The 24,689-nt window shown below is 35.2% G+C and overlaps 1 protein-coding gene across 1 annotated transcript in view; it reads right to left on the bottom strand.

Annotated features, from left to right (window-relative positions):
* LRP1B (LDL receptor related protein 1B) overlaps positions 1 to 24,689 on the bottom strand; it is a 1,676,205-nt gene that overhangs the window by 940,736 nt on the left and 710,780 nt on the right. The window contains exon 8 of the mRNA XM_068543688.1: positions 10,378 to 10,540. Coding sequence (XP_068399789.1) covers positions 10,378 to 10,540 — 163 coding nt within the window. The remainder of the gene's footprint in view (positions 1 to 10,377; positions 10,541 to 24,689) is intronic.

Genomic DNA, 24,689 nt, shown 5'->3' with positions numbered 1-24,689 from the left:
CTGAAACAGAAGGTCTTCACTTTACTTGCCTGGCAGACTCCATTACTGCTCTGTCCCAATGACTACTGTCTGCTTCCTTCTAAATGGATTTTTTTTTGCTATTTTATCACTGGTCCATCAATTTATATATCTTGTCTTTTGGTTCATACTTTGCTGTACAACAAGGAGCAACAAAAGGACTCGATAGAGAGGACTGCACATCACCTACAGATCCTCTACTTTGACTTAATTGTAGTGGATTCTATGTATGGGAAGAAGAATGCATATGGATATTTGGTAACAGAAGAGAAGACTTTGGCTGAGATGGCAAAGTATTCATTGGAAATGTATGCTCCCACTTTCATCCTATGGTGTTGTCATGGGCAAGCAACTGCATGTCCTTTGCCCATTTTTGAATTGGGTTGGTTTTTCTGCTATTGAGTTGTATGAGTTATTTATATATTTTTGGATATTAACCACATATATATTGTTTGCAAATATTTTTTTTCTCATTCTGTTAGTTGTCTTTTCACTCTGTTGATGGTTTCTTTTACTATTTAGAAACTTTTAAGTTTGAGGTACTTCCACTTATTTATTTTTTATTTTGTTGCTTGTGCTTTAGGTGTCATATTAAAAAATTGATTGCCAAGACCCATGTCAAGAAGCTTTATTCCTATGTTTCCTTTTAGGAATTTCATGGTTTCAGGTCTTACATTTAAGTCCTTAATCCATTTTGAGTTAATTTTTGTGAGTTATATAAGATATGGGTCCAGCCTCATTAGTTTACATATGAATATCCAATTATCCTAGCACTATTTATTGAAGAAATTGTCTCTTCTCCATTAAGTATTCTTGGCTCCCTTGTCAAAAATATCAGTTGACCGTATATGCTTGGGTTTATTTCTGGGCTCTCAATTCTGTTCCATTGGTCTATGTGTCTATTTTTATTCCATTACCATGCTCTTTTGATGACTGTAGCTTTATAGTAGAGCTTGTAATCAGAAAGTGTGATGTCCCCTGCCTAAGCACAATTTTTACACGTGCTAACAAAGACAATTATCTAAACTAAAACCGAAAGAATACCAAAGACTGTCAAGATTTGCCTTTTCCCTTTGCATGATTAAAAAACAAAAGAACGTTGAGTAAAAATCACTTGACATTGGAAAACATTCACTTTGACCCTAAAAGCTAGGTTAATTTCTCCCAAATCAAACCACTGACAGTCTGGCTCAAAGGAAAATGTCAAATTTGGTTCAGTATCGTGCAAGGCTCAGCAGTTAAGCAGAACAAAATTTAACTCAGCATAAAAACTGAATGTTGTTTTTACTTTTTGTTCCTGGTTTGTCTTTTTTGTTTTGTTTTGTTTTTAGTTTAATGTGATTATAATGTATATGGTAAAATCCTGAATTTATGTTATGTGTTCAAGTACTTATTTTATTGTTTTTAAATGTTGTCCTTTCCTTTGTGGTGTTTACAAACCAAGATTCTCTCAAAAAAAAATTTTTTTTTAGTAACATTTATGCCTGATCCATTATTTATCTCAGAAATGACAAATAAATTACTGCTTAATATTTTGTTTATTATCTATAAGTTTGGGGGGTAAACTATAGTAACCGTATCTCCTGATTGTAATAGTTGATATTTGATGCATAACTCTGCTATACTCCAAGCTCCATAAGAGAATAGATTATATCATTATCTTTGATGCCCTGATCAAACCTGAGTGCTACGGGAAAGTTGTCCATTTATTTTCAGAAGCAGTAACACTGGCTTATTACTACCTCTTATTTTCACAGAACTTTGCCTGTAGCAAACAATTAGAAATAAAATTTAACTACTTGAAAATATAAAATTATTCTTTTCTAGTAACAGCACAACTTCTTCCAGTAGGTATACTGCTCTTTGGCAGAGAGTAAGAAAGCTTTTATGCCACCTTAGAATCATTTTATAAGTGAAACAATAATTTACTTAATATTACCCCAGTGGCTTAGAAATGTTCACATAGCTTGCAAAAGTGTTAGAAAATCTGATAGAATAAAAGCTCCCATCAGCTTCTTAAACTATATCTTTAAAGACATAGTGGAGTGCTATCCACAGTGTCCCCACCCCAGCCTCTTCTCAGTATTGTAGAAAAAGTTACAGAAAGCAAAGAAACAAAAATCAACTGTAATTTGCCTTGAAAAGTGATAAGAAAAATATTCCTCAGAATGCGTTTTAACAATCTGGGCTAAAAGGAAATGGAGGAACTCTCAGAGAAGGTGAAATGAAGGGTTGGAAAATAACATTTGTACATATTCCAAACAGGTTTAGCTAAGTGAAAAGAGGTCCCTCAGTGCCTGAGAAGAACAAAGACAAAGGTCTGCACATGAGAAAGGACTATCATAATACAGTGTCTGTAGAAGATGATGTTGGTTCATAATCCATTTTTCATTCTTCTATGTTATCATATATTTGCTCCCATGTCGCACTGTCTTTCATGTGTGGATGGTAAAAATTGTCTATTGCTGTCTCATTTAGGTTGGCATGTACCCAGTTGTGACCAAGAAGACACGAGGGAATATCTGCTTTGGGAGCTCTTCTATACCCAAGGAAGAAATAATGCTGTTTTTTAACTGAATACCATGTTTCTACATGGGATCCCTGAAACTTCAGTAGCCATCTTATGACCACAGGGGTATTAATTTGAAAAGCACACACTAAAGATAACATCACAGAATAAAGAGATAGGAGGAACCCAGGTGGTTAATGCTATTGTTGAGCCAATAATTTAACCAAACCAGGGACTGTCCTAAATCTAGATTTTTAGGTGAAATAATAAATTCCTTCATAATTTAGTCTGTGCACAGCTTTTCTGTTACTTTATCTATTTGAGTGGTCAGCGTCAATCAGTGAGAATTCAGAGAAGATATGTCTTTAATAGGGAGTGGCTAGAAGGCTGGGAAGACATTAAGTATAATTACTAGAAATAAATTCTTAAACTCAGTAATTTAGAGATAAGTTTAACGAACACCAAAAACTTATAGAGTTAAAAAAAAAAAGAGAGACAGAGAGAGAACAGCAAAGAGAACAAACAGAGATGTAGAATGTTCTGCATTATTTTGACATTGTGAATGATATGACTCAAGAACACACAGTGGGAGTTAAATCAATGTGGGTTAAGGTTCCAGTAAAGGCTGTACTGAACATAATAAGTCACTCCTAGTTGTTCTTCCATATTCCCAGGCTAATTATAATATAATAGAATAATCATTTGTAACTGAAGGAGACTAATTAAAGGCAATGCCATACATAAACCTCCACTTGAGGAAATGTCTGTGGAGGAATTTGGAAAGAGGTTGAACCTAGACAAAATTAATTAATGAGAAGAAAAAAATTAACTCATATAAAAGACAGTTCATATGGATTCATACTTTTGAATGTGCCTCTGAACCACTAACTTTAGTGAAAATAGTGCAGACCATGAAACACATAACTGTATATTCATGTTGTCTTGCCTTTTCACATCGGTAACTTCTGAAAGGAACTTTGGATTGAAAAGTGGCAGGTGATAACTCTCCTAAGGTACTTAGTGATCTGGCCTAAAATAGGTAGATGCCAATTTCTTAGATAATTCTCTGTTCTAAATCCAAGATTGTTAGAATCACACAGAGAAGGGAGTAGTAGTGTAAAATGGGGAATGTGCACGTAGATATTTAGATAGCTTACAGATAAATGAAAAGATAGAAATATAGCTAGTGCTATAATGATATCCACTTGAATTTTGATACAGGTAAGAAAACACATAGGTAAAATTTTTGAAATAATTAATACAAATTTATAAGACTAAGGTTGTTTTCAGTGTACTGCATTAATCACCCACTGAGTATAAGGAGAAGTGGGCAGGTAACTTCCTTGGCATTCTCTTACGTATAAATGAATTTGGAGGTCTGCCCACCTGAGTACTACTACTATCTTCGGGACCAAGACCGTCTCAAAAATAAATTAACAGACCAAAATATACTTTTAGCAGTTCATTTTGTTCCTAAATCTTTAAAAAAGAAAAAAGAAAAAAAAAAGTTTAAATTCAGGATGCACAAAAGGGAAATTACAGCAGGGCAATACAGAAATTCAGGAGAATGATTATTGGAGCTGTTAAAATGTTTCCATGTTTTTCTGAGTTTTCTTCTAATGAAGAGGAATATACAAGAAGATACTGAGGGAAACTAAGTTTACATTATCTTCAAGAAACATCTCTCTCCTTGAACAATAGGGAGTTGCATCTGATTGTGGCAATGAGACATGGCTATATTGCAGTGGTGACGGATACAGGAAATATCTATCTATCTAATCTATCTATCTAGGTATAGATAATGTTTCTGTGTGCGGGTATGCGGGTATGTGTAGAGGGTAGTTCTTCCTTAAAAAGTCAGGACCCACTATTTGCAACATATCAAAATATGAATATGAATTTCAAAAGATTAGGGGCAGTCATGAATTGTAGATGAGCGTCCAACCCTCCAAGACTGATACTTCCAAGAGGAGAAAACAATACATAGGGGGATATCTTTAGATACTTCCTAATGTTCAAACCCATAGAAACTTCAGATTCATCTGAATCCTCAAATCAGTAGATAGTGGTTAGTTGCAGGGGTGCAATCTGTAGCTTTAATTTGCTTACAGTGTACAGTAGTACTGCCTTACCCATGGGGGATACATTCCAGGACCTCCAGTGAATGCCTGAAACCATGGATAGTACCAAACCATATATATATATATATATATATATATATATATATATAGCTGTCCCTCAGTATTTATGGAAGGTAGGTTCCGGAAGCCCCCATGGATTCCAAAATCCACTCTCTTACATAAGATTGAGTACTACAATAAATATAGTCAGCCCTCCATATCCATGGTTTCAACCAACCATTGGGTGAAATTTCAAGTGGAATCCATGGATGTGGGTCCATGGTTAGTTGAATCCTTAGATATAAAACCCACAGACACAAAACCTGCAGATATGGAGGGCTGACTGTATGTGTTTCCTATACATACATACATATGGTAAAGTTTAATTTATACATTAGCCACAGTAAGAGATTAACAACAATAACAATAAAATAGAACAATTAGAACAATATATTATATAATACCGTAATGAAAGTTTTGTGACTGTGGTCTCTCTCTCTCTCAAAATATCTTATTGTATAAATATAATGCCTTTTCCATCTTAACTAACTGCTTACATACTGCAGCCATAACTTTTGCAGTTTCAGGCATAACAGCAAAACTAGCATGAATTTCTTTTTCCATCTTCACAATTTCATGGATAGAAGATTTGTTCTTGCCATACATCTTAGCACCTTGGCTTTTTTTTTTTTTTTTTTCTTTTCGTATTAAGTTGAGAACTTTCACCTTTTCATTTAAAGAAAGCACTTTATGGCTTCTCTTTTGCATATCCAAATTCAGCATCACTGCTTTTGTGCTTTGGGGCCATTATTCAGTAAAATAAGGGTTACTTGAACACAAGCACTGTGATTCTGTGATACTGTGACAGTGGATCTGATAACGTAGACTACTAAGTGACTAATGATCAGGGTACACCGGACAAAGGGATGATTCACATCTCAGCAGGGACAGAGCTGGATGGCACTACACTACTCAGAACACTGAGTCATTTAAAACTCACAAATTAGTTATTTATGGAATTTTTCATATCATATTACTGGACCATGGTTGACCACAAGTAACTAAAACCACAGAAAGCAAACCTGTGGATAAAGGGGAACTACTGTAGCCTGACGGATTTAATAGCCAAAACTCTGCAACAATTCTACTGTCCTACTGCAAGTGCCTAGTGAGTGCAGCCTGTATCTTGGAACCTGGGCTGGCTCTAGGAGCCACCTCATGGACGTGAGAAATTTGTTATCTATCCCAAGGCTCCCCTTGTTACAAAACATCTTTCATGGTCATAGGCAGACCTACTTCACTTTCTAGCTTCCAACATTCACACAGTATCTCAGATTAGAATTTCATTAGTCAGTCCTGCTCCCTGATAGCTATTAACTTTGATTCTATTTTTAATTTCTCAGCCATGACTAGTTTCACCAACAGCGGGGATCCAGGTGGGTGCTGAGAATGGGTTTATTCCCTATTAAATACTGTCAATCACTCCTGTGTGAATTCAACTTCTGAGACTTAAGTTTCAGTCCTCTGCCTCCTGGCAGATGGACTGCTTTTACAGAGAACAAAGACAACACATTTTTCTCCTTAATACTGACATGCGGTCATGGACTTACAAATAAATCCTACAGATCACTCTGCCATCCATTCTCAACAAGTCAAAAGTCCATCCTACACCGAAAAAGGGTATACATAGTACTTGGAACATAGTCAGTTTCTGCTGTTTCACATGATATGGGGGATTCCCCTTCTCCCTCAATTTGGCCATCTCACATAACTTTACTGAATATGAGTTCTATACGTGGTACCTCAAGTCCCCCAAAATATTTTCCTCAAATTTTCAAATCCAACTTCATCCCTAAAAACATCTCTTCAATTTTACTCTGTTTTTCTAATATTTATCATCCTTAGGATTAATTGATCCTCTCTTTTGCAATAGTGTTGTAACGATTTGATACTTATGGTGAAATGTATTCTTGTATCAAGTTTAGTGTGATGATTTTAATTTAATAGGAAACTTAGAGCCACACCCTAGAACCAAAATTGTATACTAGTTCCACTCCTGTCCTCAGCTGCAACCCTCATCAGACTCAAACACTATATGGTTTATTACTGAAAAAATTTTATACTAAAAAATACAGTTCAACTGACAAAGGTAACTGTGAAGGGATTTTATTCTTTACTTTATCTTTTGAAAGACCTTGAACGTAATCCAAACATATCTTTCACAACATAAATTATGAAAATGGTTTCCTCTGCTACTTTCTTCCCTATACCTACAGTTACTCTGTACTCTTTATCCTCCAGCATCACATATACATTTCATCTTTACTCCCAGGCCATATCACTTTATTTTCTCATTTCCCCTCCTTTTACTCAGTACTTGATTATATAATAGATTTAGTCAATATGAAGTAAGCCATTTAAGGAGCAGTTGTAGTAGAAAGAGAATTGGGCTGGAAATGAAAAGAGCATCTTTAATGAGGTGGAATATTGGTCTCATCACTCAATTCACAACAGTATTGTAAGTGTTGGAAAGATTAGTAGTTATTTTTGAGGCAACATGAAAAAGAGAACTTCACATATTCTACAACTCAAACAGTATTAAAGTGCTTTATATGTTTGGCATTATTTAATCCTCACACAGTCCTTTAGTGGATTATCACTATTCATATTTTTAAGGTAAGAAAATAAAGATACAAAGAGGCATCCAACATCACACAGCTAGTAACTAGGCGGGATTTGATCCTAGGGAGAGTGACTTCAGATTAAATTCGTAATCATTAAACAAGCAGAACTCTAGTAACAACTACCAGAAAAGCTATTTTTGATATTGGTTGGACTATAATCTCTATGCTACCTTCAAACTCTAATGACTCTATAGAAATAATTTTAGAAATTTCTTCAAGAAACCACTGGAAGAAAATATTGCTAAAATTTGAAATGAAGAAGAAAATCTCAAGAAGTATCTCCAGAAAAATAGCCTGAATTAATGAGTCAATATCAACATCACAAAAACAAAGAAAATGAATTAAAAAGGTTTATAAACAATCTCTTCCTGGCAAATTTGGATTGGAGCCTGGCCCAAGTCATATTGATAGTCTAGAGAAAATTACTAATCTATATTCAACCTGTGGAGAAGTAAAAAATAAATTTAAAAATTTTAGAATAATAATAATGATAATATTGTAAAACTTCTTAGATAAAAAAGGGAATAGGAGGTTGAGAAAAGTAAAAAGTACAGCCAAGTGAAAAATATTTTTTTTCAATGCAGCCTCTGGGGAGGTAAGGCAAATCTCCAGCCATTTCCATACCTATTAAGGTCAAGCTGTAAGAGTCGGGTCAGACTTTTAAGACATTCTGATGTTTTCTGAACTGAAGTTATAACAGACAGAGCCAAAGAAATATACCTCAGACGATTAGGAAAAGGTGGGAGAAATTTCACTGGTGGTACCTGTCCCCTTTAGTAGGTCATGCAGAGTTGTTCTAACCTCAACTATTCAAATTACCCTTGAGCTCCCAAAAGTAGAAGTTAAAGGAAAAAGAAAAAAGAAAAAACCTGCTGTTCCTTCCCTAGGTAGCATCACGTTAACCCTAGCCACATTTCTGATACAGTATGAAGAGAAAAATAAATATTTTTAAGAAGTGTTCTATTACAAACGGGATTATATTTATAAAACAGCAGAGCTTTTCCTCCTCTGATTCCTAGAAATCAGGATTGAGAAACGGTGATAGAGAGACAGAGCAAACTCAAACAAAAAAATTCCAAAGAACCTATTGTGATAAATGGTACATGACAAAACAGTTACTAGGCCCAAAGGAATCCAGCAGAGAATAAGCACAAACAGTGTGAGGGTTTTCTACTCCTAATTCCTTTGACAAAAATGACAAAATATGGTTCTTTCATGTAATGACAGGGAGAAATAGGAAGCTTGAGAACATAAAACGTGTTGCTTTTCAGAAAGGGAGATGGTGTCACATATATTATATTTCAGGTTGGCAGTTTTATTTGAAAAGGGTCTCTGGATCTTTGTTTTTAAGAATGGGGAAAGATTGGGACTTCCCTGGTGGTCCAGTGGCTAAGTTCCCAATGCTGGGGGCCTGTGTTTGATCGCTGGTGAGGTAACTAGATCCCACAGGCCACAACTAAGACTCGGCACAGCCAAATAAATACATAAATGTGTTTTTTTTTTTTAAAAAAAAAAAAAGAATGGCGAAGGATAAGAGTGGTATAAAAATGGGAGAAACACAATAGCTTCACCTCAACATTTCTGACAGACAAGACTATCTAAAGGCTAATTTTAAATTCAGTTAGCACATCCAGGGAAAAACACACAAGCAAATATATTTCTAAACAGAATGTCAAAAGAATGTTGTTAGCACATTTGTAAATTCCCAGTTCTTCCTTACTACACTTAACCAACACCCAACCAAATCAGTTTAAATACAACTTCTCTTACTCTTGTCTTTTGAAGCATCACTGCAGTCAGATCGAGTCAAGTAACCATCTGCTGCAAATACAAATAGAGCTACATTCAAGAATTATATTACACAGCCTTCCTAGCAAAGCTCTTACGTGCAAGCTGTTCTTGTCAAGATCAGAACCATTGTGATGATGTATCTTAATATTCAATCAGACTTTAAGTAAAGAGTGACAAAAGTCCACATATGGATGACAGCTGTTTCTTCAGTAAATATTTTCCCATTTATTGAATGGGGACTTATGGCAGTTTAGGATATGTTCCATCAGACATTTCAGCCTGAACTGCTTGGGGACGATTAAAACAATAACAAGGACAATATTTTAGTTTTCAAATCTTTGCTACAACTTACATCTGAAAAAAAGCACCAGGTCTTCCAGCTAAAGTTGTACACTATGCCATTAATTTGAAAGTATCCTTTCCCAATAGTTACTGGTAAGAAAAACTGGCTTTCTAGAACTTTATACAATATCATAGTGTTTGTAAAAATAAAGCATAATTCCTATATTAATTTTCTAATTATATGAACAGAGTTATTGGGAATTTAAACATGTGTACCTATATTTTGAAAATTATGAAATATTAAAAAAAGACGAATGAGCCTATTAGCTAAAAGAAGTTCAGATAAAATAAGGTCTCTTTTTAACCAATAGAGTGGCTTGCAAAATTGGGAAGTCAAAGAAAAAGTGAAGATGGATTCTGATGATTAATTCAGTAGCTCCATAGTAATATAGTGTTTACACATCAGTAGTTAGAGAAAAAAAAAAAAAAAAAGGTTTCAACTAACTAAGACAACCTTAATGTTTTACTAGTTACCCTTGAACATGTATTATGCCCCTTTCATAAATCCTAAATGTTGTGTTGGAGCTAAGTTTGTTAATAGTCCATCTTTCAGGTAGTATTTTTGAAGTCTGCTAACCACAAGGTCCACTGCTAAATAACTTAAGTCTCCTCTCTTTAACCTAAAACTATGCTGAGGGTCTTCTCTGGCAACCCCAAAGCAATTCTTGGAAGAGTAGTGGGTTGTCGGTGCCTTAGGTTAGCCGTGCAATACTGATGTGTAAAGGAATTGGTATGCCCAGCTTCTGAATGGTAGATTACAACTTCTTTTTTCCTTCCTGCAATGCAACTGTTCAAATAAACATTAAAAACGTTTTATGAGCCTGTCGTCTTATATCCCACAACTCTTGTCAGACTCTGATTTTTTTAAACGGAAATTATTTCAGATCAAACACTATAAAGAAGAATTTCTTACCCTGCTATTGGATCTACTGCTACTGCTTTAGGATTATGAAGTTCCAGGTCAATCAGGGTGACACACACAGACCCGTTGTGATTACACACAAAGATCCGGTCACTGACATGGTCCACAAAATAGAGATTTCTGGTGAGCCAGTCAATCGCCATTTGTTGCACATCTGAAAAACACACACACAAAATCACTGAATCACAGGTGCAAATCTAGTATCATAAGCCAAAGAGTACATAAGTCTGCCCAAACCACCACAGAGGATATTTCAAAAGTACAGGTAGTTTTATGATTTAAAAAAAAAAAAAAAAAATTGCAAGGATAATTTCTTGCTATGCCAAAGTAAGTAAGTAGTTATTCTGTAAAATAATGACTACCGCTTGATACCTTTCTTCTTGCTATCTAAGGACTGAGGATGACCTAGATAAAAGGACAAGGAGTTTCTAAATCCTAAAGAATAGGTATTTACAATAAAATATTTCTCCTAGTTTTTGCATTTGTCCAAATAGTTCATTTAACCCAATGGGCATAAGTGGTTCAGTGACACAGCTAAATGCGTTAGCAGTAAGAGGAGTAAATACTTTTTGTGAACTAAGGTAAACCCTTATTTTCAGACCCTCTTCTATTTAAAAAAAAAAAAAAAAAGGAGAGGTAGAAAAGGAGAGCTGTAAATACCTTTATTTACAAAAAGTATCCAATACTTGGAAATAAAGCAAAAGGAGGAATGATATGTTCTTTTGATGGCATATGCAGGCAATGTAAAACAGGATTGCTCAAAGATTGATTAATTCTCTAGAAGAGCACTGTTGAATACTACTTTCTGCAATATTGGAAATATTCTATTATCTATGCTGTACAAGAAAATAATGACTAACTGTGTCTAGTGAGCATTTAAAATGTGGCTAGTGTGACTGAAAAACCGAACCTTTATTGAATTTCACTTTAATTGATTCAAATTTAAATTTAAAAAAAAGGAGGAAGCTAGTGACTCGGATGGTGCAACTCGAGAAGAATGTATCTGTTGTTTTTTTTTTTTAACATCTTTATTGGAGCATAATTGCTTTACAATGTTGTGTTAGTTTCTGCTGTACAACAAAGTGAATCAGCTATATGCATACATACATCCCCATATCCCCTCCCTCTTGCGTCTCCCTCCCACCCTCCCTATCCCGCCTCTCTAGGTGGTCACAAAGCACCAAGTTGATCTCCCCGTGTGATGCAGCTGCTCCCACTAGCTATCTATTTTACTTTTGGTAGTGTATATACTTCAATTGCTACTCTCTCACTTCGTCCTAGCTTACCCTTCCCCCTCCCCGTGTCCTCAAGTCCGTTCTCTACATGTGCGTCTTTATTCCTGTCCTGCGCCTAGGTTCATCAGAACCTTTTTTTTTTTAGATTCCATATATATGTGTTAGCATACGGTATTTGTTTTTCTTTCTCTGACTTACTTCACTCTGTATGACAGACTCTAGGTCCATCCACCTCACTACAAGTAACTCAATATGTGCCACATCTTCTTTATCCATTCATCTGTTGACGGACACTTAGGTTGCTTCCATGTCCTGGCTATTGTAAACAGTGCTGCAATGAACATTGTGGTACATGACTTTTTGAATTATGGTTTTCTCAGGGTATATGCCCAGTAGTGGGATTGCTGGGTCATATGATAGTTCTATTTTTAGTTTTTTAAGGAACCTCCATACTGTTCTCCATAGTGGCTGTATCAATTTACATTCCCACCAGCAGTGCAAGAGGGTTCCCTTTTCTCCACACCCCCTCCAGCATTTATTGTTTACAGATTTTTTGATGATGGCCATTCTGACTGGTGTGAGGTGATACCTCACTGTAGTTTTGATTTGCATTTCTCTAATGATTAGTGATGTTGAGCATCCTTTCGTGTGTTTGTTGGCAATCTGTATATCTTCTTCAGAGAAATGTCTATTTAGGTCTTCTGCCCGTTTCTGGATTGGGTTTTTTGTTTTTGTGATATTGAGCTGCATGAGCTGCTTGTATATTTTGGAGATTAAACCTTTGTCAGTTGCTTCATTTGTAAATATTTTCTCCCATTCAGAGGGTTGTCTTTTCACCTTCTTATGGTTTCCTTTGCTGTGCAAAAGCTTTGAAGTTTTATTAGGTCCCATTTGTTTATTTTTGTTTTTATTTTAATTTCTCTAGGAGGTGGGTCAAAAAGTATCTTGCTGTCATTTATGTCACAGAGTGTTCTGCCTATGTTTTCCTCTAAGAGGTTTATAGTGTCTGGCCTTACATTTAGGTCTTTAATCCATTTTGAGTTTATTTTTGTGGATGGTGTCAGGGAGTGTTCGAATTTCATTCTTTTCACATGTAGCTTTCTAGTTTTCCCAGCACCACCACTTACTGAAGAGGCTGTCTTTTCTCCACTGTATATGCTTGCCTCCTTTATCAAAGATAAGGTGACCATACGTGCGTGGGTTTATCTCTGGGCTTTCTATCCTGTTCCATTGATCTATATTTCTGTTTTTGTCCAGTACCATACTGTCTTGATTACTGTAGCTTTGTAGTACAGTCTGAAGTCAGGAAGCCTGATTCCTCCAGCTCCATTTTTCTTTCTCAACATTGCTTTGGCTATTCGGGGTCTTTTGTGTGTCCATACAAATTGTGAAATTTTTTGTTCTAGTTCTGTGAAAAATGCCATTGGTAGTTTGATAGGGAATGCACTGAATCTGTAGATTGCTATGGGTAGTATAGTCATTTTCACAATGTTGATTCTTCCAATCCAAGAACATGGTATAGCTCTCCATCTGTTGGTATCATCTTTAATTTCTTTCATCAGTGTCTTATAGTTGTCTGCATACAGGTCTTTTGTCTCCCTAGGTAGGTTTATTCCTAGGTATTTTATTCTTTTTGTTCCAGTGGTAAATGGGAGTGTTTCCTTAATTTCTCTTTCAGATTTTTCATCATTAGTGTATAGGAATGCAAGAGATTTCTGTGCATTAATTTTGTATCCTGCTACTTTACCAAATTCATTGATTAGCTCTAGTAGTTTTCTGGTAGCATCTTTCGGATTCTCCATGAATAGTATCATGTCATCTGCAAACAGTGACAGTTTTACTTCTTCTTTGCCAATTTGTTCCTTTTATTTCTTTTTCTCCTCTGATTGCTGTGGCCAAAACTTCCAAAACTATGTTGAATAATAGTGGTGAGAGTGGGCAACCTTGTCTTGTTCCTGATCTTAGTGGAAATGGTTTCAGTTTTTCACCATTGAGAATGATGTTGGCTGTGGGTTTGTCATATATGGCCTTTATTATTTTGAGGTAAGTTCCCTCTATGCCTACTTTCTGGAGAGTTTTTGTCATAAACGGGTGTCAAATTTTGTCGAAAGCTCTTTCTGCATCTATTGAGATGATCATATGGTTTTTCTCCTTCAATTTGTTAATATGGTGTATCACATTGATTGATTTGTCTACACTGAAGAATCCTTGCATTCCTGGGATAAACCCCACTTGATCATGGTGTATGATCCTTTTAATGTGCTGTTGGATTCTCTTTGCTAGTATTTTGTTGAGGATTTTTGCCTTTATGTTCATCAGTGATATTGGCCTGTAGTTTTCTTTTTTTGTGACATCTTTGTCTGGGTTTGGGATCAGGGTGATGGCGGCCTTGTAGAATGAGTTTGGGAGTGTTCCTCCCTCTGCTATATTTTTGAAGAGTTTGAGAAGGATAGGTGTTAGCTCTTTGTACATGTTTTTGACTTGAGTATTTTCTATTTGATCAGAACTACACTGTGAAATTTCATGCTAACCTGTTGATATTTATCTAGTAGAAAGGATAACCCCAAAAATTCTAGTCTCTTAGCCTGTGAGGCACTGACCATTTTTATACCTAACTACAGATCTCATTTAAACATTCCTTTTCTTTAAGATGCCTAGAAGCATTCAATTCCACTAATGCTCTTAGATCATCAGTATTGGGCTGGTTCCCCCAGTAATGCCATACATAAATTTCTGGTCCATATTCATTCCTGAATTTTATGACAGCCATATATTTATCTACTGAAAATTATATTTTGCTACCTTCTTGTGTGAACTTAATATGGATCTATGATTCATTGGCTAAGTAGAGTTTCTTTCTGTAATCTGAACCTAAATGCTCTTCTTACCCTATGCTTCAAAAGACTCTTAGTAACATGTTGCTACATGAATGATATTCTTTCAGTAAAAAACTAACATAGATGCATATGCCATCATTATATTCATAATGGTATATATATATTGTCAAAGCAAGGTAGAGAAAGCAGCAATTTTGTGGGAATTTCTATCAGTCCCTACAAGGGCAAGCAAAAAGTAGATATTGCAGTTCACTGGATACAGATTGTCAGTCTATCAACTACAGTTTCATTTCTGAATTACACAGTCTTTATGGAAACATAAGCATTTAAATGTTTCACAAAGAACTTGAATCAGTTCAGCAGCCAGGAGTTTTAAATTTCTGAACTATTTTTTCTGTCTCCAGAAATGTGGAAATGTATACTTAGCTTTGTTTTTTATTCCCTTTGCATTATTATAGCAGCTAGAGAACAGAACCCACTGTTTCAAATGCCATTTCAGATACCTAGGGTTCAGATAAATTATGTGCCAAAGTCCATTCAATGTCCCATCTCTCATGCTAGGCATGCAGTTGGTTTAGTCTATGCAATTGTAAATTCAGACAAAAGAGCCGTTTGACAGCATTCACAACTTCTTTCAACTCTGTATGGCTGCAGAAAGACGCTCTGCTACTGAAACAATAGGTATTGTTAACAACATCCTAGTTTGAAGCAGCAAGGTCTCACTAAAGAACCTAATAATTAGCCAAACCGTAACTGTGGGAATTGGCATTGTTTCCTTTTCCTATATTTGAAGTTTCTATCTGCTTTTAATGTGATGTTTATTAAGATTAGAGAATTAAAGCAATTAAACAGAGTTCTAGTAAGCAAGCCAATAGATAGATAGATAGATCGATAGATAGATAGATAGATAGATAGATAGATAGATAGATAGATAGATAGAAGACTTGAACATTTTAGGAGATTTTTACGACATTACAAAATTGTCTCTAAAATTTTAGTAAGACCCTTATTACTTTACTGTTACTAGACAAAAAATTACATATGTTCCCGTTATTATGTTTCTCTGGTTGCCTTGTATTCATTCTTCAAACAAAAGTGCCCAGGATTTTGCCCTCACTGTTCTTTACAAATAGCTGCTTTATGGTCATTCAGAATTTCTTACTTGCCAAAAGCAAAGTTTGCTTTTCTGTTCGTATCTACATCTGAAAGTACTGACCACTTTCTTCTGAATCATAAAATAATCTAGGGGCTTCCCTGGTGGCGCAGTGGTTGAGAATCTGCCTGCCAATGCAGGGGACACGGGCTCGAGCCCTGGTCTGGGAGGATCCCACATGCCGCGGAGCAACTGAGCCCGTGAGCCACAACTACTGAGCCTGCGCGTCTGGAGCCTGTGCTCCGCGACAAGAGAGGCCACGATAAATAGTGGCCCCCGCTTGCCGCAACTAGAGAAAGCTGTCACACAGAAACGAAGACCCAACACAGCCAAAAATAAATAAATTAAATAAAATAATCTAAATATCAATATTAATAAACTTTTAAATTACAGTGAAAAAATATTGAAAGTATTTTGAAACTTGTTAAAGTATTATATAAATATAAGTAACTTTATCTTTTTAAAACCCAATATATGTTAGGTGTAAAAACTTTAAGTTGTACCCAGTGGAAATTAATTTAAAAATTCAAGGGAAAAGTTTTAAAAAAGAAGATACTTATGATAATCTATAATTGGATAAAAAAAGTTACATCAGCTTTTTCATCACATCATAAGGCAAGGAATTAATTAACAGAATTGGTGAATGTAGAACTTAAATACTTTTGATTCACTACAATGCAATATATGCTCAGTGTTATGGACTAAATTGTTTTCCCCCCAAATTCATATGTTAAAGTCCTAACCCCCCAGCACCTCAAAATGTGACTATATTTGGAAATAAAATCTTTAAAGAGATTATTATATTAAAATGAGGCCATTAGGGTGGGCTCTAAACCAAACTTACTGATGTCCTTATAAAAAGAGATTAGGACATACACAGACAACACTGGGGCTACCTGCACATAGAGGAAAGGCCATCAGCAAGCCAAGGAGAGAGGTCTCAGAAAAGTCCAAACCTGCAGCACCTTGATCTTGGACTTCCAGCCTTCAGAACTATGAGAAAACAGATTTCTGTTTTTTGAGCCACCCATTCTGTGGTGTTTTGTTATGGCAGCTCTAGCAAATAATACTACTCAAGTATTATTTCAAGTATTATTCAGTAGAGTAGTTTATGCCACAAAATAATTGAGAACAAAGTCAAAATCTTGCTAAGAAAAAGTATAAAAGGAATGTCTGCATGTGTGTTTAATGTCATACTGGACCATTGTCTAATAGGCCCTTTCAAAGACTGTTTAGTTCCTCTAGGGAATATACCTTTGTTTAATTTACAATTTAATATTGATTAGGTCCCAGTCTCTATGAATTTAAATATTAATGTGTAGATTGATGCATTAAAAATAATTTTTGTCCAATAGAGATGCAAATGATTTCCATCAGGTAGTAAATATAACCCCAGTTTTACTGTCTAGTATGACGTTAACTAGTTTTATATCTAACTTTATAATCTTAATTCAGAATTTTTTCTTTCACTGATTGTAAATACTTCAGTCTTTTCTGTACTTCTGTGAACCAGATTTACCATCCTGCTGGTTCTCTTATTAATGAGCTAAATAATTCCTTAATATACGTTCAGTAAATATTTGTACAAGTCATGTTTTTAACTTTTTGAAAATTATATGTTGACAAAGTTGAGTACTTGATTTTTCTTTAATTATTTGCTATATTTAACTAGCCAGAAATAGCAAATATAAACGTCCACAAGATTAGAAAGATAACATGAATAGGTAAAACCTGTTAAGAGGGATTATGACAAACCTAGACAATGACTTAAATGTATACATCTCCCTGAAAAAGAAGACTCAATTTCAGCTGATTGTTTTGATACAGAAATGCTTTATTGTTTCAAAGAAGCGCAAAATAAGGATTTCTGAACTTCATTTGAAGTCTGCCAAATTTTAAATATGGTAAACTGATTTTTTTTTAATTATAAAGTATTTTGTGTTTCAAACAAAACCTGTCTGCGGCTAAACTGGATCAAAGGCCTCTAGTGTGATTATACCAAAGTAAAGCAGTGTATATCATTTAGTTCAGCCTAACTCCCTACTTAGAGTACGTTCTACTTCATAAAAGCCTCTGTTTTTGTATTAAATATAATATCCCTTTTACAAAGTGGCCAGGGGATTAAATCAGACAACACACAATAAGAATCCAGTACAATGACATGCAGTAGGTATTCCTCAAATATTAGGTGCTTCCCAGAGGGAACTAAAAGACTACACTTTAGTTTATGTCTCTGTGACAGCTTATAATACACACACACTAGAGAATAGCACAGTACTAGCAATAAATAAGCTAATTGATAATAAGTCAGTAGTTTTGATAATCTAAAAAATGTGTCCACAAACATTTTGATACTCCCCCTTGCAAAAGGTAGAGCTTAATTCTCCTCCACTTGAATGTGGGCTCTTCTTTGTGACTGGTTTGTACTAAATAGAATGTGGTACAAACTTAGAGAACAAACTTATGTTTACCAGGGGGGAGGGGTCAGGGGGAGGGATAGTTAGGGAGTTTGGGATTGACATGTACACACTGCTATATTTAAAATGGATAGCCAACAAGGACCTACTGTATAGCACAGGGAACTCTGTTCAATATTATGTAACAATCTAAATGGGAAAAGAACTTGAAAAAGAATAGATACATGTATATGTATAACTGAATCACTTTGCTGTACATCTGAAACTAACACAACATTGTTAATCACCTATACTCAAATATAAAATAAAAAGTTAAAAAAATAAATAAATAGAATGTGGTAGAAATGACACAGTGTGGTTTCCAAGACTAAGTCATAAAAGGTATTATAACTTCCATTTTGCTCTCTCCCTCTTTGGATCACTCACTCTGGTGGAAGCCAGCTGCTATGCTATGATGATATACAAGCAACCTTGTGCCAAGACCCATGTAGGAAAGGAGAGAAGTCTACTGCCAATAATCACAAGAATGAGCTTGGAAGCCAGTCTTCCAGTCCCAGTGAAGCCACTGGATGCCTGCAGTCCTGGCCAACATCTTCATTACAACCTCATGAGAAACCCTATGACAACCACCTAGCTTAGCATTCCCTGTATTTCTGACTCACAGAAAGTGTAAGATAATAGATGTTTGCTGTTTTTAAGCCACTAAGTTTTGGGATACTTTGCTATGCAGAAATAGAAAACTAATACAGTAGTCAAATCCCTATAATTTTTAAAATTAGATTTTGTTGACTTCCCATCACTTGGATGTTATTTTTAGACCTATATCTAAACTAGACTGTCTATACCAATAACAGTTTTGGTTCGCCTAAATTACCTGTAATTCAGCTTAATGCTAAATCATGAAGGATATTCCATAAATGCTCATAAATGAAGCCAGGGAAATTTAAAAATAACTTGTCTTGAAATTTTCTGCTCTACTTATACAAAATATGGTTCTGTGATGAAACAACTATATTTGGGCATGATCAAGATGATCCCTCACACAGTCCTCTCCTCAAGAAGGGTAGAATTAGACAGTGTTAGCATCATGAAGAAAATAAGACAGGATAATGACTTCAGTGACTGATCACAGAGGGCATTCTGAGGAGAGGATATTTGAACTGAGCTCAGTGTGACAAGAAGTTGTTAGGCATGTGGAGATTTGGGGGCAGAGCCTACCAAGGAGGAATGAGCTTGGCATATTCTAAAAATGAGTAGAAGTAGGAGGAGCTATATCATAGCTAAAATATGGATGAACAAGAAAAGATGACTCAGCAAAGATTGGCAGAAGTATGTAAACTACAGTAAGCAGACAGACTTCATAATAATTTCCTGTAAAACCAGGGGATTATTTTGTTTTAAATGTGATTTTTAAATTTTTATCATACAGTAAATGCACATGATTTAAAAAGTAACACCCCATCAAGGCTTATAGTGAAAAACAGCAGTGTCCACTTCACCTCTCTGTACTGTCTTTCAGTTGCTATAGCTACTTCAATTGTATTTATTTCCCTAATTCTATATGGCATGTCTCTACTATAATTTTAAGGTTTTTAAAGTTTGTATATAATCTATTAACTTTCTATTACACATGATTAGGAGTTAATTCTTTATACCCCTACACACACACACACACACACACACACACACACACACACACACACGCATATGCACATTCACACTTTCTCTCCCCTGATCTTCCCACAACCTTAATTTTCACTTAAATTAATACTCAATGTTTATATAATTATGACAATACACTTTTTTGTTGTCAAATGAAAAAAGTAATATAATATGATTATACTTCCTTCTCGAACAACTTTTGTGTTTTTTTTTTAACATTCCCAAGTTTCTTCTCTTTGCTGTAATTAATTATTGCATAATTCAAAAAAAAGAAAAACACTTCTGGGAACATAAATTGGTGCAGCCACTATGGAGAACAGCATGGAGGTTCCTCAAAAAACTAAAAAATAGAGTAATCATATAATATAGCAATCTCATTCCTGGGCATATATCTGGAAATGATGAAAACTCTACTTAGAAAAGATACATGCACCCCAATGTTCACAGCAGCAATATTTACAATAGCCAAGACATGGAAACAACCTATATGTCCATCGACAGATGACTGGATAAAGTAGATGTGTTACTTATATACAGTGGAATATAATATTACTTAGCTGTTAGAAAAGAATGAAATAATGCAATTTGCAGCTACATGGATGGACCTAGAGATTATCATACTAAGCAAAGTAAGTCAGAAAGAGAAACACAAATACCGTATTATATCACTTATATGTGGAATCTAAAAAAAAAAAGATACAAATGAACTTATTTATAAGACAGAAACAGACTCACAGACAGAAAACAAATTTATGATTACCAAAGGGGAAAGGGAGAGGGGGAAAGGATAAGTGAGGAGCTTGGGATTAACAGAAACACACTACTACATAAAAAATAGATAAACAACAAGAACCTCCTGTATAGCACAGGGAACAATATTCAGTACCTTGTGATAACCTATAATGGAAAAGAACCTGAAAAAGAATATATATACACACACACACACATATATATACACACATACATACATATAACTGAATCACTTTGCTATACACGTAAAACCAACACAACATTGTAAATCAACTATACTTCAATTAAAAAAACAAAAACAAAAAAACTCTGAAATTCCTCTCTAAGTGGAAACACACAGAAATCTACTGACTTCTTTTGCTTTCGACATCTTTCCTGTTACCTGCCTTGTTCTTGCTACAATTTGTACTGGTTGCTTCATAGCCATGGTCTTGGGGCTTCCTCTTATCAATCCATTCATTGTTTAACTGCTTCAGAAATAAAACCTCCGATTTTCTGCTCAAGTAGGAGATAAGAACTTGCCTGGCTATAGACACTGGGGGAGGGAATTTAGAAGCCTACTTATTCTCAAAATAGGTTCTAAGCTAATCCTCTTACTACTAGCCCTATCCTATGTCTGTACCTTCAGAAGTGCCCAGAGTCTCTAATTTTTGAGCCTTTCTGGGGTTCTTCATCTTGCCACCACTTCTGTACTCAGCAAAGCAGAAAAACATTAACCTAATTCATTTATCATTTAATCATCCATTCTTTATTATCCAAAATTATCTCACATGCTTTGTCTCCTCTCTTTTTCTTTTTATCTTTTTGGGTTAATACAATTAAAAACTTTAAAAAAAAAAAAAAAAAAAAAAGCTGTATTTACAATGGAACTCCAGAAAAGAACAGATATAATATAAACACTTTTGCTCAATCTGCAGTGTTTAACAGAAAGTCCCTGGGGACAGTTTCAAGGGAGGAAGTTAGACAGCTGTTTAGCACTTTTTAAAAGACAATTCTGGGTGCTATGTGGATGAAAGGGGGAAAATCTGAAAGCAGATGACCAGTCAGGAAGATCCTGCAACTTCCAGCAGAGATACTGTGGCTTCAAAGAATATCAGAGCAATGGTGAGATTATGCGGCATACACTCACCATATTTCCTTTGTCATCATTAAATATATAATCATATTTAAAGGACTGTATTTAAGTCATATTCTAGCTTAGGTGAAAGAGCCAAGAATGATAGAAATTTTGAAGACACCAAAAAAACCATAAATTTTCCAAATACATATTGCTCTTATACACATTTTTGTTCTTTTCGTATCTTATGAATGTTTTAACTTAACAATTTTACTTCCGTTCAAGTATTGTCCCTGAAGCTGTGATGTTGCCTTCACTGAAGAGAGTTATAGTGTTTCTAATGTAAATACAGAGAAGAGCAGGGAAAAATGAAATTTAAAAAATGATGAGATTATAAAGAAACTATTTTGTTTTCCCTGATTTATATGTCTCTTGTTTTAGGTGGGAAATTAACATTTCAGTTTTATACCACATTTCTTTGCTAGAACATTTCAAAATCCCACTGAATGATGAGATGATGTAATTGCATTTATTTTTATATGTCACCACAATCAAGAAGCATATACTTACTTTATCCCTAGATTATACTAAATAAACTGAATCGAGCAAGCAAAGTCTCTGTCTGCTTGGTATAATAATTAAAATGGTATCAAAGAAGTTCGGAAGCAGAAGCAAGAAGAACTACAATCCTGCAGCCGGTGGAACAAAAACCACATTCACAGAAAGACAGACAAGATGAAAAGGCAGAGGGCTATGTACCAGATGAAGGAACAAGATAAAACCCCAGAAAAACAACTAAATGAAGTGGAGATAGGCAACTTTCCAGAAAAAGAATTCAGAATAATGATAGTGAAGATGATCCAGGACCTTGGAAAAAGAATGGAGGCAAAGACCGAGAAGATGCAAGAAATGCTTAACAAAGACCTAGAAGAATTAAAGAACAAACAAACAGAGATGACCAATACAATAACTGAAATGAAAACTACACTAGAAGGAACCAATAGCAGAATAACTGAGGCAGAAGAAAGGATACGTGACCTGGAATACAGAACGGTGGAATTCACTGCTGTGGAACAGAATAAAGAAAAAAGAATGAAAAGAAATGAAGACAGCCCAAGAGACCTCTGGGACAACATTAAACGCAACAACATTCGTATTATAGGGGTCCCAGAAGGAGAAGAGAGAGAGAAAGGACCCTAGAAAATATTTGAAGAGATTATAGTCGAAAACTTCCCTACCATGGGAAAGGAAACAGCCACCCAAGTCCAGGAAGCGCAGTGAGTCCCATACAGGATAAGCCCAAGGAGAAACACACCAAGACACATAGTAATCAAATTGGCAAAAGTTAAAGACAAAGAAAAATTATTGAAAGCAGCAAGGGAAAAACGACAAATAACATAAAAGGGAACTCCCATAAGCTTAACAGCTGATTTCTCAGCAGAAACTCTACAAGCCAGAAGGGAGTGACTTAAAGGGATGAAAGGGAAGAACCTACAACCAAGATTACTCTACCCAGCAAGGATCTCATTCAGATTCGATGGAGAAATCAAAAGCTTTACAGACAAGCAAAAGCTAAGAGAATTCAGCACCACCAAACCAGCTCTACAACAAATGCTAAAGGAACCTCTCTAAGTGGGAAACACAAGAGAAGAAAAGGATCTACAAAAACAAACCCAAAACAATTAAGAAAATGGTCATAGGAACATACATATCAATAATTACCTTAAACGTGAATGGATTAAATGCTCCAACCAAAAGACACAGGCTTGCTGAATGGATGCAAAAACAAGACCCATATATATGCCGTCTACGAGAGACCCACTTCACACCTAAGGACACATACAGACTGAAAGTGAGGGGATGGAAAAGATATTCCATGCAAATGGAAATCAAAAGAAAGTTGGAGTAGCAATACTCATATCAGATAAAATAGACTTTAAAATAAAGAACGTTACAAGAGACAAGGAAGGATACTACATAATGATCAAGGGCTCACTCCAACAAGAAGATATAACAATTATAAATATATATGCACCCAACATAGGAGCACCTCAATACATAAGGCAACTGCTAACAGCTATAAAAGAGGAAATCGACAGTAACACAATAATAGTGGGGGACTTTAACACCTCACTTAAACCAACGGACAGATCACCCAAAATGAAAATAAATAAGGAAACAGAAGCTTTAAATGACACAATAGACCAGATGGATTTAATTGATATATATAGGACATTCCATCCAAAAACATCAGATTACACTTTCTTCTCAAGTGTGCATGGAACATTCTCCAGGATAGATCACATCTTGGGTCAGAAATCAAGCCTCAGTAAATTTAAGAAAATTGAAATCATAACAAGCATCTTTTCTGACCACAATGCTATGAGATCAGAAATCAATTACAGGGAAAAAAAGGTAAAAAACACAAACATATGGAGGCTAAACAATACGTTACTCAATAACCAAGAGATCACTGAAGAAATCAAAGAGGAAATCAAAAAATACCTAGAGACAAATGACAATGAAAACACGATGATCCAAAACCTATGGGATGCAGCAAAAGCAGTTCTAAGAGGGAAGTTTATAGCTATACAAGCCTACCTCAAGAAACAAGAAAAATCTCAAGTAAACAATCTAACCTTACACCTAAAGGAACTAGAGAAAGAAGAACAAACAAAACCCAAAGTTAGTAGAAGGAAAGAAATCATAAAGATCAGAGCAAAAATAGATGAAATAGAAACAAAGAAAACAATAGCAAAGAGCAATAAAACTAAAAGCTGGTTCTTTGAGAAGATAAACAAAATTGATAAACCGTTAGCCAGAGTCATCAAGAAAAAGAGGGAGAGGACTCAAATAAATAAACTTAGAAATGAAAAAGGAGAAGTTACAACAGACACCGCAGAAATACAGAGCATCCTAAGAGACTACTACAAGCAACTCTATCCCAAAAAAATGGACAACCTGGAAGAAATGAACAACTTCTTAGAAAGGTACAACCTTCCAATACTGAACCAGGAAGAAACAGAAAATATGAACAGACCAGTCACAAGTAATTAAATTGAAACTGTGATTAAAAATCTTCCAACAAACAAAAGTCCAGGAACAGATGACTTCACAGGTGAATTTTATCAAACATTTAGAGAAGAGCTAACACCCATCCTTCTCAAACTCTTCCAAAAAATTGCAGAGGAA

This window comes from Eschrichtius robustus, chromosome 5 (assembly GCF_028021215.1).
Source record: "Eschrichtius robustus isolate mEscRob2 chromosome 5, mEscRob2.pri, whole genome shotgun sequence".
Taxonomy (NCBI): Eukaryota; Metazoa; Chordata; class Mammalia; order Artiodactyla; family Eschrichtiidae; genus Eschrichtius; species Eschrichtius robustus.
This window is presented reverse-complemented; position numbering and strand designations above follow the sequence as displayed.